Below are 16,606 nucleotides of genomic sequence, written 5' to 3'. Positions count from 1 at the left end.
AAACAACAACAACAATAATTTTTATTATTATTTAGGATTGCCATAATTCAAACAGTGGAAATTGGGACAGGAAAGTTGTTGAGCTGCTTTTTTCTTTTTTTCCAAAATCGCCCCCCAAAAATGACGTTTTTGAGCTATTTTTTGGAGAAATGTTGGAGGGTATGCAATGTATAGAATCATAGAGTTGCAAGGGACCAAGGATCACCTAGTTTAACCCACAACCCTCAACCCTCAGATTAAGTCTCATGCTTTACCAACTGAGCTAGCCCTTTGTATGTGTGTGTGTGTGTGTGTGTGTGTATGTGTGTGTGTGTGTGTGTGTGTGTGTGTGTGAGTGTGTGTGTGTGTGTGTGACATAGCTATTGGAAGGAAGATAACTCTTCTTCGCCCTGAAGTTGCAGTAGTATATTCTTGCCACGGGCTTTAAGTAACAGAAGTGTTCTCTCTCTCTCTCTGGCCAGTACTTGTCACAAGATTAGATCTGGGTGAGAAGGCTTTCAAAGCAGTTTTCTAGGTCATATAGGAAGCATCTAATCCATTCCAACCACCCTCTGAAGGATAATGGCACGCATGCTATCTGATTTCCCTAATTGTATTTCACTGGAAGAAAGGGTGGGGGAGGTTCCAGGTTTCTGAATCATGTGAAGTATTTTTAAAACTTCTTTAAATCTGGAGTCATGCCTGCAAGCTAAAAACCCATTAGCACACTGCAGAAGAGTTTTTTAAACGGCCCTGAGCCCCAGAGGCTACAGAGCTGAAGCTTATCACGTTAGTGAGGCTTAAAATGTGGAGCTGGGCTAGGTTACAGATTCTGAAGGCTAAACCAGTCAAGCTCATAACTCCTATTATTTTTGGTATAGAGCTCTGTTCATGCAGGATCGAGAGCTGTGAATCATCTGAAAACAACATTTGGAGCCTCACTCAGTATACAAACACTGAGCATAGTACAGCCTCTAGTTTGTAACAACTTTTTCTCCGTTGAGATATGAAATCATATTTTCTTTTTTTTTAAATGAAATCATTTTAGACTTTCCTGCACATTCCTTCAAATATGGTTCCCCTGCCTTTTAAAAGCGAATGAAGTTTTTTAGGTAATTTTTTTTCCCCAACGAGAAAGAAAGATTAGTGTTTTCCCTTTAGATGCAATATGATATTGCATCTAAATGATATGAGTATATAGCTCATCTGCTTATAAGCTAAAACCTATTTAGATTGCAACCAAATTACCATTCAATCTACATAAATATTTCTCTTTTCTATTCAGATTTCCATTACAATTACACTCCAATTGCACCTGTTGTCCAATGTGATGATTCTGATACCCCTGTCTTGGAATAAGACAGCCAACTTTGCTTGGTGAGGTATAAATAGTGGTTGATGTCTCTTGTAGAACATGCTAAAATCAGTTTGTTCTGAGGAAACAAAATACTCATTTTTCTAAACTTTATTTGAATACAGATGGGATATATGAAAAGCAAGACCTGATGAGGAGCATTGCAAATCAGTGGGGAATTGCCCAAATTGTAATAGAAATTTACTAGACTAATATAATATTTTATGTTAAACATTATTTTTTAAAAAAGTTATTTAGGTGGTGGTGATGATGATGATAACAACAAAATTAAAAATAAATTCCAAATGGCCATCAGTAAGTTCTCAAGACAGCAAATCAATGAAACACATGATGAATCTATGAGGGCAGAAATGGTTTGTAGCAAGTACCTTTGCTGAATTAGTTGGTTGAATGTTTGTCTGACTGTTGTTGGACTGTAATGTTTTCTACCTGCAGCTGTCCAAGTCTCTCTCTCTGCCACCCACCCCCACCCCCGTCACTATATTTTTGCCAGGGCTTTTAGGAAACAAAATATTGTGTGGAAATCTGTAATGAGCAGAACAAAATCACCTTTCATATCACCTAGGTATAAAAGTGTACGTTTTCTTGTACCGTTGCTGAGACCAAAGTGACAATTCTGAGCATACCAGATCCAGCTGCATCAGCACTGATATGATGTGATATCATCAGCACAGTGTGCAAATTAGGCCACCATATTAGCAAACATATTATGGTTGGGTCTACCGCAGGCATGTTCAACAGGCAGATTGCTATCTACCGGTAGATCGCTGGGCGTCTGTGGTAGATCGCATGACGCTTGGTGCTTCACCCCCTAAAAAAAGCTTTGGCTCCCCTAAAGAAAGCTCAACAACTTTGCCTGTCAAAAAAATGGGTAGATCACAGCCAATATTTTTATAATGTGAGTAGATCACAGTCACTTGGGAGTTGGACGTGCCTGGTCTACAATATCAACATTGGCTTTCAGTTGAGTAGTGCTTCTCAATGAGTTATATGCTGCCCATGTGGGTAAGTTTCTAATGGCTCTGTGTATTTTTCTGAATTTCCTCAGCAGGAGTCATATTGCATTCAATTGGAGCATTGGTGGTTTCATACATTTCTGGATTCAAAACACCTTCAGAGTCAATTTGTCACATCTGAGCCACCCATACTGTTCGCTACTGTAGTATTCCCGCAACATGTGATGTCCTGAAATTGATTGTGACATCCAAATATCCAGGTTAGGTCATTCAGCTTTTGAGTCTGTGATACTTCTTGGTTTCGTCCTTGTTTTGAAGTTAGGGTGTTGCATAGAAGGAAAATTAGGAGCAGGGTGGATTTGCTGGAGGTGGCTCTCCGAGATTTGTGTTCACTGCACAAATTCAAATTGAAGGTTGACACCAGGCTATGCAGCTTATCTGGAAGTAAACCCCAAGGACTGCTAGAGCACGAAGTTCTCCCTGGGGCTGTCTTGTACGTCACCTTGAGGTTCATTGCATGAGGCAACTGAAAAATACAGTAAATACATTATAAATGGTGCTGCTGCAACTGCCAAACCCATACATTTCCCTGAAGAGTCTGCCCACACATTGCTGCAGTAGAAACAATTTTAACATTCAATACACATGGGACTACCAAATATAGACACAACAGTCCCCACAGCAAATACAACTGATGCTTTAAACCTGCTGCATTTTATTCTTGTATTGAATATCTGGTTTTTCAGATGTTTAGTTTAATTTTAATGGGTTATATCCAACCTAGGTTCACTGGAATCAGTGGAACATCTCTCAGTCTTTATTAAGTTTTAATGTTGATTTAAGTAGGGCCTGAGTGCAACTAATTAGTTCTGGATATAACCCAGATCCTCTATATGTTGAGGATTGCATTGAGAAAGTTGTTCTGGAATGGCATTTATCCTTTTAAAAAATAAAACAACATTTGAACAAGCTGAATAACAGCTTACACATGACTGTGAATAAGCAGTATACAAAAAGTAGAAAATAAAAATAAACGTAAGAGTTCCTTGTGCCTTTATCCTTATTTTGAGTAGCAGACAGCAGATCTTGATTCTCATTTGAATTTGCATTCAGATATCCTGCGTTGGCACTGACTTGCAGCTGGGTCTTATTAGCTGCTTGCTGCTCTTTTGTTCTTCTTCTCCAGGGCACTTGTTTGTTGTCTGAATTTTTTTCCACATTGTAAGTGCTGTGCCTTAATGTGTTGCTGCTGACAATGTCAGCAAGAAGGATTATTCTTTTCGGTCCTTGGAGCTTCAGCTTTCCATGAGTATCATGCCTCTGTTTGTTGAATCCTCAGCACAAACACAAAAGGCTAAGATTTCAGAGTCCTGGTTTAAGGTGGCATTAAAGACATCATCACCCACCCTAGGAGGACAGAGGTTCACGCCAACCTCACGGCCACTGATCATCAAATTATTTGTAACGTGACAGGTGATGGTAGGTGTCAGCTGGAAGAAGAAATGTCTTGCCATAAATGCCAAACATCTCTCACTTCACTCTCAGGAAATGCAACTTGGATCATCTTTCTCTTCCTGGAAGACATTCAGCGAGCTAGAGGCCCCATTGATACTTGTAAATACGGAAGTTAATCACAAACTCTAATTTGGTCTCATTCAGTGTGGAAGAATTAGTGTTCATAAGATTTAAAAATAGCAGCTTTTTTCCATCAGTGCTTTTTAAAGCAAAACCCAAAAGGTAAATAAAGATTGCCTTACTAAATCTGATATGGGTACCTCTTACTACTGCTTCTCAAAAATAGCACTGCAACCAAGTCTGCCTATAGTTCAATGATTACTGTCTTCAGTTTATTGATAGCTAGGTATAAAAGCATAGAACACTTAGGAAAGCTGGAATAAAGAGTCACAGAACTAGAAAAGCTTGAAAGCCAACATAGTCCAGCACCCGTTCCTGAAGCAGGGCTCTTCACAGATTAACTCAATACAATTGTTGTCATTGTGTACAATGGGTGTGTGGTGCTTTCTGCACCACCAGATGTAGCAACCAATCAGACCCATCCACTGATTGCCATGTTTCAAAAAGCATTGAGCCTACAAATTGACCCCACTCCCACACACCTTCCTGACTAACTCAGTCTGCCTCTGATGCTCTGCTTTCCATTGTGCAGTTTGCAGGACAGTGACTCAGGTCTGTATCATGCCACTGACCTCACTTTTAAGAGCTGTTCATAGAGTAACGCTGAGTTGAAACCTGCAACTTCTATTTTGTGTTCTTTTGAGAAATGCTAGCATAAGCTTCGATTCCCCCCCCCCCTTTACACTTCTTTCTTCCTTCCTCTTTGAGGGTAATATATAGGCCAGTTCCAGGGCTCCCACTGGTGACGTCCGTAATGAAAAGTGTGGTTCGCTAAAGCTTGAGGCAAAGAACCGAGTCTCTCTTATTGGTATCTGTAACCAAACTCCAATTCTCTAGGCACCGAGCACAGAATGACAAATCTAATAATATACCTAAGAGAAATGTATGCGATTCTGCTCTTTTATGTACCAGTGACACTGTGGTGCAAGCTCAGCACCTGCTATTGTATTTTGAAGTTTGATACATATTTGTTCTTAAAGAAAGTGGCTGCTCTAAATTCTGCTGGGAATGTGAACATTTAGGAAAAAACCATGGCCCTCACCCCATTCTTTCAAAGCTGCAAAACAGAAATAGTATGAGGCATAGGAAATAAAAAGAATTGTTCTTTTCATGGCTGTGATAAATCTGTGGAGGATAAGTCAACAACAACAACAACAACATTTAACACTTGTATATCATCTCCAAAGTGTTTCACATGCACTTTCTAGTGTTAATCCTTACATCAACACTGTTTGGTGAGTCAGTACAATTATCCTTCATAATGGTGGTGGTGATTGAGACTGAAGGAGTAGCTTTACAAAGGGTACCTACAGAGTTCATTCAAGTTACAAGATTTGAACTGGGGACTTTTGGATTTGTTGCATGCTCTCTAGCCCCTGTGACACATCAGCACATATTAGTCTTATCGATGACCATTAATCATCATTGCAAGAGATGAAGCATCTCTATTTTGGGATAGTACATAGCTGAGAGTACCAGATGTTGAGAGCAGATGACAGAGGACGTTCATCACCATCATGCCTTGCTTGTCAAGTTACCATCAGCTACTGCTGGAAACAGAATGCCATTCTGTGGCTGTCCTTTTGTTTGTATGACCCATTAATAGATGAAGGCCTGTATCTTATGAAAACCGTATCAGAACTGATTCCCAGGCCAAGTTGTCCCGGAACATTATAATTAGGAGAGCCACACAATGCACTTGCATTCCAAGCATATTTACTTGGAAGTGTCTGCAGAGCTACCGATCCCAGCACCATTGGCAAATTACAGTTCCCATTATTCTTTGGGGAATATGTGCTTTAAACATGCTTTAAATGAATGGGCGTGTGTATGCAGTCTAGCTGACAGCCTGTCATCATCTGTCAATGGTGACGGTGGTCCTGGACACCACTGGTTTCTTCCTGTTCAACTTTCATAAACAGAGGTTTTCCAAAATGGCAGCTGTTCTGTTTGTTTATGTGATTTAGACTAAGCTGGTAGTGTGCTTTGGTCATTATCCTGGCACTGAAATGGAAATTTTTCACTCCCTTTAGAAAATACGGAGTTGGCAGAAATGTATTTTCCTCCCAGTCTTATGTTCATGATCAAATCCAAGAGATGGCTCTCAGAATCAGCAGACATGAGAGTATAAATTGATTCATCACTCTTTCTTTGGGGGGGGGGGGACAGTTCTAAAGAAGAGACAATTTCCCTCCCTGTTCATTGCTAATTACTTAATTGAAGGGCAGGTCAGTGTAAAATTCTGTTTATAACCTGAGAGTATTAAGCCAACATGTTGAATAGCTGCTGTATGCCAAAGCCCTAATCAGTGTAGGTAATTTTTTGGTCTCTAAAGAGGGAGTGTGTGCCAAGGCGAAAGTAAATTTTCAGCCAGTTAATTGGTGTCCAGTAAAGCAAAAGTCATTTATGATTGTCTCGGAGGATACGCTTTATATTTCATTTTCCTAGCCAGATGGTACACGCTACAGCAGTACCAGTGAGGGCATGGTTAATTGGAAAATTGGCATGCTTTAGAGTGATTAGCTCATTTGTATCAAAAATCTCGGCCATCAACCATCTCCATGCATCTCCATTGCCTAGATATACAAGTGTTTCCATACAGTATCTCATCCTTTGCCTTCTAGGATAGTACTGGAAAACATAAGATCAGATAAGCTTCCTGGAACAGGTCAAGAGCCCATCCAGTCCAGCATCCTATTCTCACCGTGGCTGACCAGATGCTCATGGGAACTCCTGAGTGCAACAGTACTCTGCCTACTAGGTCTGGGAGAGGTCAGCTTTTCAACATTGTGGTGTATCACCAGCCAGACATTGTGATATAGTGATATATTGTGATGTTGAAAAGCAGAGGAACAAGCTGCATTGGTCCCAAGGTGCTAGGTGGGAGTGGCAGCAGTTTCACCCTGGCGCCTGATGCAGCCTTTTCCTCCCGCTGGGCGCTGGCAGTGCAAGGACTCCCTCCGCTGCCAGCACCTGCAGCACAAAGGGAACAATGAGCCGCATCAGCCATTCTTCCTGTTGGATGCTGGCAGGGGAGGGAGTCCCTCTCTGCCAGCACCCATCATGCGGAAGGAGTCAGGTGAAGGAGCCATCATACTCTGGCTCCCAAACTGGTCCTGGGCGATGTATGGAAACATTGCCCAGACTTAACGCCCAGCTGCAGCTTCTAGCACCCAGTGGCATAATATCTCACCCAGAGAAACTTCCATAACCATTTAGTGTTGGTGTACCCCATCTGTTAACTGTTCTCTGATAGCTTAGATGAAGATGTGAAGATCCAAGATCTTAATTGAAAATAATACTTTGATAGGTAAAAGCATGCAATGATGAAGCCCAAAATTACAGTTTACTATATGTACGGCTTACACAATTATTTTGATGATCCTTAGTTAGAATGAAACAGTGAGAATTTTAAAAATGAAAAATGGCAGAGCAGAATCAGCAGTGGGGGAAGGCCCTGTTGTGTTTCTCTTGAACCAGGCACTGTCAAGAGACATGGAAGGCGTAGAGTGAGTGGGAGCCCTGCTTTAGACCATAGTGATATACCCCTTATAATCCCCCCTCCACACACACACACTTATAGAGCCATGAGGAGCACAGGAAGCTTGTAAGATATGGAACTGGGCAACCACACTTCTTTTGTTTCACATTTTTTTTCCTTAAACGTTTCTTGCTTTTTATTGTTCTTCTGTGCGTTACTGTGCTGGAGTTCCTTAATGAGATGTAATATTCAGCTTGAATTTATGTTCCACTCCATTAACTCTTTCCTCCCCCTGCTTGAATTTTGTCTGTACTAATCAAGATTTTTGTGAAAGCTTGTTCAGCAATTCTTCGATAAATGTGTCCTCCTTACAGGCTAATAGAGGTTAAAACACTGCAGCAGAGAGAAAACGATATCTTGCAGAAGGCTGTTTATGTTATACGGCATTTATTGGACCATTAACACTTTGATCTGCTTTCTGCTGTATCAAACCTGCACAATTTGTGACCCATGAAGCCATATGCCACCTGCCAGCTATGTGTGGCCACCCAGGAGAAGCTCTATAAACTTCCAGGTTCTGCTGCTTACCTAGCACATAGACAGATTCATGGGGGATAATGCTATCAATGATTACTACTAGCTACAATGGCTATGCTCTACTTCTGCTGTCAAATGTGGCATGCCTTTGAATGACAGATGCTCAGAATCACAAGTGGAGAGGATGCTGTGGTACTCAGGTTCTATTTCTGGGCTTTCCACGGGCATCTGGTTGGCCTCTGAGAACAGAGAACTGGACTAGGTGGGCATTTGGCTTGATCTAGCACGTTCTTGTTGTGTTCTTAGAAAATGAAGAGTTCCGCCCAGCACCTGGCAGGTCACAATAAATGACTACTACTAGTCGCATTTGGCTTGGCAGTAGGGATGGAGGAGAAATTCGTTTCCATATGCATTTAAGGCCAACTCTATCAGTTTTGCATTTTCTGAAGCAATGTGCAAGCAAAAACACTGCTGTCCTTCAAAATTCACACTTATCTGAATTTTGCAGTGTAGGTTCACCAGCCAACCAGTGTTTATAAAAATACACATGTTAGGAGAAACTGTGCAGGAAATGAAGAAATAATGATGAAAATAACATGCACAAATGCATTGCTTTCAAAAATGTATACATCCGTCAAAACTGCATGTTAAAATGTTTTCATTAGGAGGAATTTGCACTAAAATTCTGAAGGATTTTAAGGAGAATTTTGTTTCAAGTCACAAATTGCTGCAAAATATGGAGGATGAATTTAAGATGGGGGGGGGGGAATGAGAAACTGAGAGAACTGAAATTGACAGATCTCTCCATCCCTAACAGTATTGCTGGTCTGCAGTTGCTTGGTTAGTGTTTCCAGTTTCCACCTTGCTGTTCCTTTATTTGCATCCATGCATGGATCCTCATCAAAGTTGAATTAAAGCAGTAGCAGCAGTAAAGAAGTCTGGATGTCTGCTTGCCTTCCAGCAACCATGATACGATTTTTTTTTTGGTTGGTTGGTGGAAATGGCATTATATCACTTTCATAATTCTAATGTACATGATGTCTGGTGATGACATCTGAAAGGAAGTAACTTCTTGCAGCTACAGGACAAACAATATTAGTACCCTCAGTAACAAGGGTTTGGTTTTTGTATATATATATATATATATATATATATATATATATATATATCCACGCAGCTGTAGAAGTCAGGCCAAGCAGTTTATATGAGATGGAGTAGTCTTCACTCTTCATAGTTTTGAAGAGGGGAGTGGTTTTTAATGTTCCCAAAACTTGAAAGAAGTTATTATTCTTTTTCTGTCATCAACTTGTTTTATAAATAATTTGTTAGAAATCATTTTTGTCTGTCTTGAATTTTAAAAAAGCTACATTTATTTTTTTTAGGTTGCATTCAAAGATCATTTGGGGTGAAATTCATCCCTGGGCAGAAGGCCAGCGAACGGCCTGCGTATCAAATAGTGCTTAAGCTGTGCGTAGCTCTTGTGCTACTGCACTGGGCCGAATGCTAAATGTCTGATCATAAATGTGCTGCGCGTATGGGCAGCTTGCCAAAATATTTGCCCGGTGAAAGATAAGAGCCCCTCTCTGCAGGGTGTGGTGAAGGAGCAACAGACAGGAACTGCTGCCAGCAGACATGACTGAGTATGTGAGCTTCCTGCTTTTGGCCTTCAGCGAACATTTCACAAGCCCTTCTCTAAACTGGGAAAGGAAAGAAGCAGTTTCAGCGCTTCTGGAATAGCCCCTCTTTATGCAGATAGCCTTGGGTACATTCAGAGCCTTCGGATAATTAACGGATGACACAGAATGGATCTTTGCTTACACAGGAGTTACTTAGTGCCGTGAGGTTATAGCCCTAGTCAAGTGTGTTTGTTCATGTACGCATCATGTGATCCAGGTTGCATCTGCTGGCCTTTTCATAGTTGCACTGAACCTTCACTTGTGTACCCAAATATATTTAGGCTTCCTCTGTGTGTCATCTGGCTTGCTCCATTCTTTAGGGAAGGCATGGCCAAACTTGGCCCTCCAGCTGTTTTGGGACTACAACTCCCATCATCCCTAGCTAACAGGACCAATGGTCAAGGATGATGGGAACCGTAGTCCCAAAACAGCTGGAGGGCCAAGTTTGGCCATGCCTGCTTTAGGGTGATGAATCCCATACAGGAGCCAACATGCATTCAGGTATAGGCTTGGTACAAATGCAACTCTTAAGGCAGTACAGTCTCTTGAAGACCATACAGTTGCATGAGTATCCATGAGGACATCATTGGGAGAGGTGTATTTTAACTTACATTTGTTTTCATCTTTTCACCCAATTATCATTTCTCTCTCTCTCTCTCTCCCCTCGTCTCTTCATGTAGGAAAGTGTTTCCAAATGGGATTCCAGAGGAGTATTTCTTAACAGCCACATTCCGTGTTAGGCGAAACAGCAAAAGAGAACGGTGGTATTTGTTGCAAATTTTAGATCAGCACAACATGCCACAGGTTAGAACAAATGGTCTTTTGCCTTCCCAAGTGTCAGGTGATAGATACAGCTTTGTAGGAAAGCAGATATTTTCCTCCCTGGGATCAGAGTATACGCAAGATGTTTTTGCTGTTATGGCTATATATAGAATCAGTAACTGTTCTGTAGTACAGCACTGGCATGGTAAGTGTGTAAGCTGCCACCCAGGATTGCTGTGAAACTGAAATTCTCTTTTGAGTTGTGGTGAAATAGAGACATAACAAACAAAAAGCAAATTAAACAATAAAGGGTTTAGAACTGATGCTTGATGACGAAGCTGCATGGGAGACTTTTTTAATGTCCAAGGGTGGGATCCAAAAGAGTCTCTTGCACAAGTAGAAGGCACATCCAGCTGTGTACAGGGAGTAGTGATTTTTACCTGTATCTGCCAGCAGTAGCTCCCACACTATATCCAGTGCCAGTGGCGTAGCGTGGGGGGTGCAGGGGGGGCCGGCCGCACCGGGCGCAACATCTGGGGGGGGGCGCTCGCACTCGCAGCTCTCTGCCCCTACCAGGCTCACTCACTCTCTCTCACTGCAGTGCTGGCTGTGCGAATCCGATCCGAGCCACCGGGTCGCCGCCCACTGTGGAGGGTGTGTGTGTGTGCCAGGCGTGCTAAAATCGAGTGCTAAAATCCACGGGTTAGGGGGCGCAAATTACTTGCCTTGCCCCGGGTGCTGACAACCCACGCTACGCCACTGTCCAGTGCCATTCTGGAGAACCCTTGATCCTCAGGAATGGCTGTATGTGTGCGGGTGCGCAAATGCATAAGAGACTGCAGTGGGGATGAGGAAGCCCCACTGGCCAAACAGAATTCCACTATTGATTCTCTGCATCCTAACAACATATAATGAGGTGTGAACTTTTAGTCCGTTCTTGGCTATTTTGCACTTTCATTGTTTCAAACCGCTTCTAATTTGACTGTGCTTTTTTCAGGTTTATATCACCATTGACGGGACGAAAAAAATTGTAGAGTACATTGCACAGTCCACCCAGGGGGGCTCATTGCACTACACCTTTAGAAGTCGGGAAATCCACCCTGTTTTTGATCGGCAATGGCACAAGCTTGGCATCAGCGTGCAATCAAGGATCATTTCTCTCTATGTGGACTGCAGCTTAATTGAGCAAAGGGAGATTGATGAGAATACTACTACAGACTTTCAAGGGAAGATTCTTATTGCAACCCATTCTTTAGATGGCAAGCCTGTAGATGTAAGTTGGGTTGACTGTTAAAGTATATTTCAGTGATATAAAAATGGGTGATCAAAACGTATTTATCCCTACAAAAGAAAAGCTTTGCAAGTTATTAATGTTATGTACTGGGACCCTTTGAAATAAGAAACCTGATTCTTAAGAGATCAAACAGTAGTAGCCGAACTTTGGATTGAAGCTGGTTTGGAGAGAAATGCACCAAGACACCAAGGGCTTATGTACTTCCGCTTGCCCCATGCCTAGAAAGCGTGGGTCTGGGCGATTTCCCACTTCTCCTGGGCTTTCTAGGCATGGGTCCAAGCCATTTTGCCTTCGGCTTGCTGCTTTCCTCCAGACAACTCACTATTTAGCACTAAATCAGAGCAAACGTCAATCTGGAGCAAACCCAACTGACATTTGCTCTGATTCAGTGCTAAAGATCAGGTTTTCCCTGGGGAAACCAGCAGGGCAAATGGAAGTGTGGGTGAGGCCTGAGAGTGGTGATCCGGAAATAAACTTAAGAGTAAACATTGGTTTGTTTCTGGCTTATTGCTCATGGTTTATTTGAAACAAAACAAACCACAATCTGGGTTTGTATGACATGACAAACTATACTATGGCTTGTTTGTGCCACAGGTGCAGGAGAGAGCTACATAGGGATGGTTGGACATTCACATAATCCATGGCTTTAAAGTGACTTACTGTTACGTGTGAACCATCTCTGTAGGATGTAGAAAGCATTTAAATTACACATTTTAAATTTTACATTGCCTCAGCTGAGGAATATGCAAAAGTGACTTTAATATCAGCTGTGAGTCACCTCCAAGTAATATTTCTCTTTTTTTTATCTGTAGTAAGAGAGTACTACTACCTATTTTCACATTCCCTTTATTCCCTCAGTCCTATTCTTTTGTTTGTGCATGACCACTGACTCCTTTCCATCTGTTTTTAGACTGTATAAATGTCTCACAATTCTCATGCATAGACTTTGCTCTGCAGCATGCAAACTCTTGCGTAATGTGCAACTTTTGCAAAAAAAAAAAAGACGCTAGTCAACTATTTTTTCTAAGAGGATCAAAGCAGTTCAAATATATTCCAGTATTTTTATAGTGAACTCAGTGTACAGAATTCTCTGCTGCTTGCTGTGTAGATGATTCAGTACATGGGGGGAACAAATATTTGTTCCTACTGTTACACATCATCCCAGTTTTCATAAGCGAAGTGAGATTCCAGGGGTTGCAGGCCTGCTTCCCAGGGTCTGTGCTGCCTTTTGGGACAATGAGACACAGTAGAGTCTGTGGTGTCTTTAGGATGTATGGTTTACTTTACACATATATACAACCTGTATCTAGGTGGAGGGAGTGCATAACATTCACATCCCAAGAGGGTCCTCTTCCTGCCATTGCTGCAGCCTTGAATCCCAAGAGACCCCAAACATCATATCTGGCCTACTCTGAAGCATAAAACAGACTGCCTGCCTTGTGCCCCCCTTGCAAAAGGGACACCTTTTCCCTGTTTATTTATGTCCTCCACCCTGTAATTCTGGAAACTTCCCCCTCGCAACTCTGGGATTGTCCTTTACTAATTACTCTGAGCTCAGGGCGGGGTCTCCCCACTCTGTGTCCTGCAGAGAGCCTTTTGCCTTTGTTGACGGCTTTCTTGATGGGTTAATGTCCTTGTTTCATAATGGCCCATCCCCAAGCAATTCCCTGGTCAGGAAAACAAGTCCAGCCTGTATTCTTATGCTGCTAAATCCATTGTTTAAACTCCAACATTTACTTTGAGCAGTTGAGGGGGCAAGAATATATATGAAGGTTTCATTTCATAACTTTATTGTGCTGCAGTGGGACATGTCTTGTCCTCTCAGTTCTGCCAAACGTCAGCCATGCCAAGAATCCTGGAACCTCCTGTGCTCCGTCCAGCATCATTTCTGTGGCTATGAGAAGCTGATTTAGCTGACCCTGGTTCAGAATGACCAAGTGTTCCCGCCCTGCCTTCTAGCAGAGATCCATACTTCCACTCTAGAAAGGAACAGGGAAGTAGCAGTATCATCTCTTCCCTGATGATTGCCAGGCCAGTTGCATGCATTAGTGTTGGAACAGACAGGCACCTGGGACAAAGCCATGTCCTAAATAACTTTACTATATTGTTACTAGTATTAAGAGTGGGTGAGTTTGTAAATAAAGGTAGCACTCCTCCAAGAAAAAAAATAAAAGAAGCGTGTTTTGGAAAGATATACCTGCCAGTTTTGAAACATATCCTTAAAAAAATATCAAGTAAGTTGGCCAAAGGAATGTAGGAAACTGCAATATTCATTGTGGTAGGTAAATGCAATTGCTTTTTTAAAAAATATACAGTATAAATAAGAGCTGTGTTTGGCTCTATATACTTGTGTTTTGTATTATCAGATTAGATTATGTGGGCTGCTCCCATGTTCACAAATAATATATGCAAGTACAATATTTTAAAATGAAACACTGTAATGTGCTTTCTGAGTTTACAACCCAAAATAGAATTTGGCGTATGTAATCCCATTCATTTCTATGAGTTCAAGTGGTTTAATTTTGTGCTGGATTGTGGTCACAGAGGTTTCAGATGTGTCAGGATTGATTACCTTATAAAGCTGATAAACACCTCTGTGTTTACCAAACAGATTGAAGTTGGCCGCATGATAATATACTGCAATCCCAGTCTTGCTGCTCAGGAGACTTGCTGTGAATTATCTGAGAATATGGTAAGTTAAGAAAATAAAAAATGCAAGTTTTCCCCCCACCCCAGAAACACACAGATCGGTACAGTCCTTCTTTCTGCATTTAGAAATGCAAATAAATTTCATGGTATCACAAGATTAGTCCGTTCTTCAAAATGGAAGTGTGACCTAGATTAGTTTTTCAATGCTGAAAAATATGGGATGGGAAAGGATCAACACTTGAGAAACAAGAATTCAAGCAGAAAAGGAATATTGAAAACAAGAGAGATTTCTATGGGCAACCGTTGTCGATGCATGCCTATATCATGGTTCTGTTTGGGTCTCATTAAACTTGATCAGTACAATTGCTGATGAAGGTGGAGACGCCCATTATAACTTTTAGGTAGAGTATTTGATAAACATAAACATCTGAATACTATCTGCAAAGAATCCTTAATGATGAGGTCTTATTCAGGCTTGTCCTTGCCCCACTACTTTCCCCTGGAGGAAAGCCGATCTTTACTTCTAAGTCAGAGCTAAGGTCAATTGAGTTTTCTCTGGATTGACATTTGCTCCAATTTAGCACCAAAGAGTGGGTTTTCTGGGGGAAAGGGTCAGGGGAAAGGCAAAACTGCTTGGATCCATGCCTAGAAAGCAGCGGGAAACCGCTTGGACCTGTGCTTTTTAGGAACATGACAAGCCAAAGTCTGGGTGCTCTCTAATTCCCTCTCTCATTCTAGCTGGGTGTTGTTTTCTACCATTTTTTCTTATTTTTTCCCCCATTTAGAAGTATTGTGCTGTTCATATGGCTAAGAACCTAGTGGATTAGTCTGACCCACAAGCTAGCCGCTATACATAAAAAGCACAAAATATTTTGCTAGTTCATTTATAACATCCTTTAGCTACGTGTTTGACATTACTGCGATCGTATTTGCCGCATCAAGGATATTTTTTAGAAAAAGCTTAAATTGAATTTTGCATGTAAATCAGGCCCTATCTCACACATGGAATGATAATGTGGGTAATTGCAGTCATATACATACCTACTCAGAATTAATAAGCCCCACTGAGTTCAGTAAGCCTAACTCCTAGATAAGTGTGTATATGTTTGCAGTGTTAGATAAGATCAGTGGTAAGATGCATCCCCCCCCCATTGTTAAAGAATAAAATATATGTATAGCATTTAGAAGAGTGTGCAAAAAGAGTGGTTGCCCAGGCTGCAATCCTATTCCCATTTACCTGGGATTAAGCCCCATTGATCTTAATGGGACTTGCTCCTGAATAGGTAGGTATAGAATTACACTGTAATTTTCATATCCAAACATGCTAAAGCAATATATTAGATGAGGAGATTTCCACTTGCAGCCCCAAACTCCCTCCCTAGGAAGTAAGCATCATTGAACACCACATGACTTACTTTAGATTTAACTTCCATAGAATTGCTCTGTGGTTCACTAATATTGGTTTTCTAAAATTAAAATAAAATAGATCATTCATGGCCTGATTTTGAATTCAGATTGCTGTTTTCATAATGCTTGCATCAACATGGAGTTAATTTAATCCTTCCTTCCCCTACAGAGTGTAATCTCTACAGATGCAAAAGGCACTATAGAAAAAATGTTTTGATCACTGTAGATGTAGACTTAAATCGGAATAATATATATTTATTATTTCAGTGCCCTTTGGAAGAAAGCTTGAAAACTACTGCAGCATCACCATCAACTGTTCATGTGGGTGAAATACATGCACTTCCAATAATGGAAAAAAAACCTGAAGAAAAATGCTTTTGTTCTTCAAATAAGGTACAGGACTTTGTTCCTTATACATAACATTTTTTGCTTTTTGTGACCTGTAACATTTGTGCTGCTGGATAATAACTTTGGCTTTTTGCTTAAACCTTTTGTCCCTTGTATTTTAGCTAGTATTTAACATTTGTGGAAGTTACGCTATTTTTAATATAGACTTCACAGATTAATGGAACCATGCCAATGGTGCAACAATGGCCAGCTATTATATACTCCTATATAATACATAGGGCCATAAAGTTGTTCTGCAACGGCTGAGGCAGTAATGTGTTAAAGATGACATAGAACTGATGCACATCCATAGCCTCTGTGAAACAAATTTTACCATAAAAACCCCCTCAAGAGGGTTATTCTGTCAGTGTAAACACACACCTAGCACGAATGACACTGACTGTTCAGAATTACAGGAGATTAGAGGAATCTACAAGGGAAGCAAATACTATAATAAAGGGTTATTTC

The 16,606-nt window shown here is 41.1% G+C and overlaps 1 protein-coding gene across 6 annotated transcripts in view; it reads left to right on the top strand.

Moving 5' to 3' along the window:
• Positions 1-16,606, top strand: part of COL19A1 (collagen type XIX alpha 1 chain) — a 178,937-nt gene that overhangs the window by 37,830 nt on the left and 124,501 nt on the right. For all 6 annotated transcript variants that reach the window (XM_083431524.1, XM_083431520.1, XM_083431522.1 and 3 more), the window contains exons 5-8: positions 10,320-10,443; positions 11,399-11,674; positions 14,307-14,387; positions 16,019-16,144. In XM_083431524.1, coding sequence (XP_083287650.1) covers positions 10,320-10,443; positions 11,399-11,674; positions 14,307-14,387; positions 16,019-16,144 — 607 coding nt within the window. The remainder of the gene's footprint in view (positions 1-10,319; positions 10,444-11,398; positions 11,675-14,306; positions 14,388-16,018; positions 16,145-16,606) is intronic.

The sequence above is a fragment of the Podarcis tiliguerta genome (genome assembly GCF_965153285.1).
Source record: "Podarcis tiliguerta genome assembly, chromosome: 3".
NCBI lineage: Eukaryota > Metazoa > Chordata > Lepidosauria > Squamata > Lacertidae > Podarcis > Podarcis tiliguerta.
The sequence above is the reverse complement of the archived record's forward strand: the minus strand, read 5'-3'. Positions and strand labels throughout refer to the sequence as shown.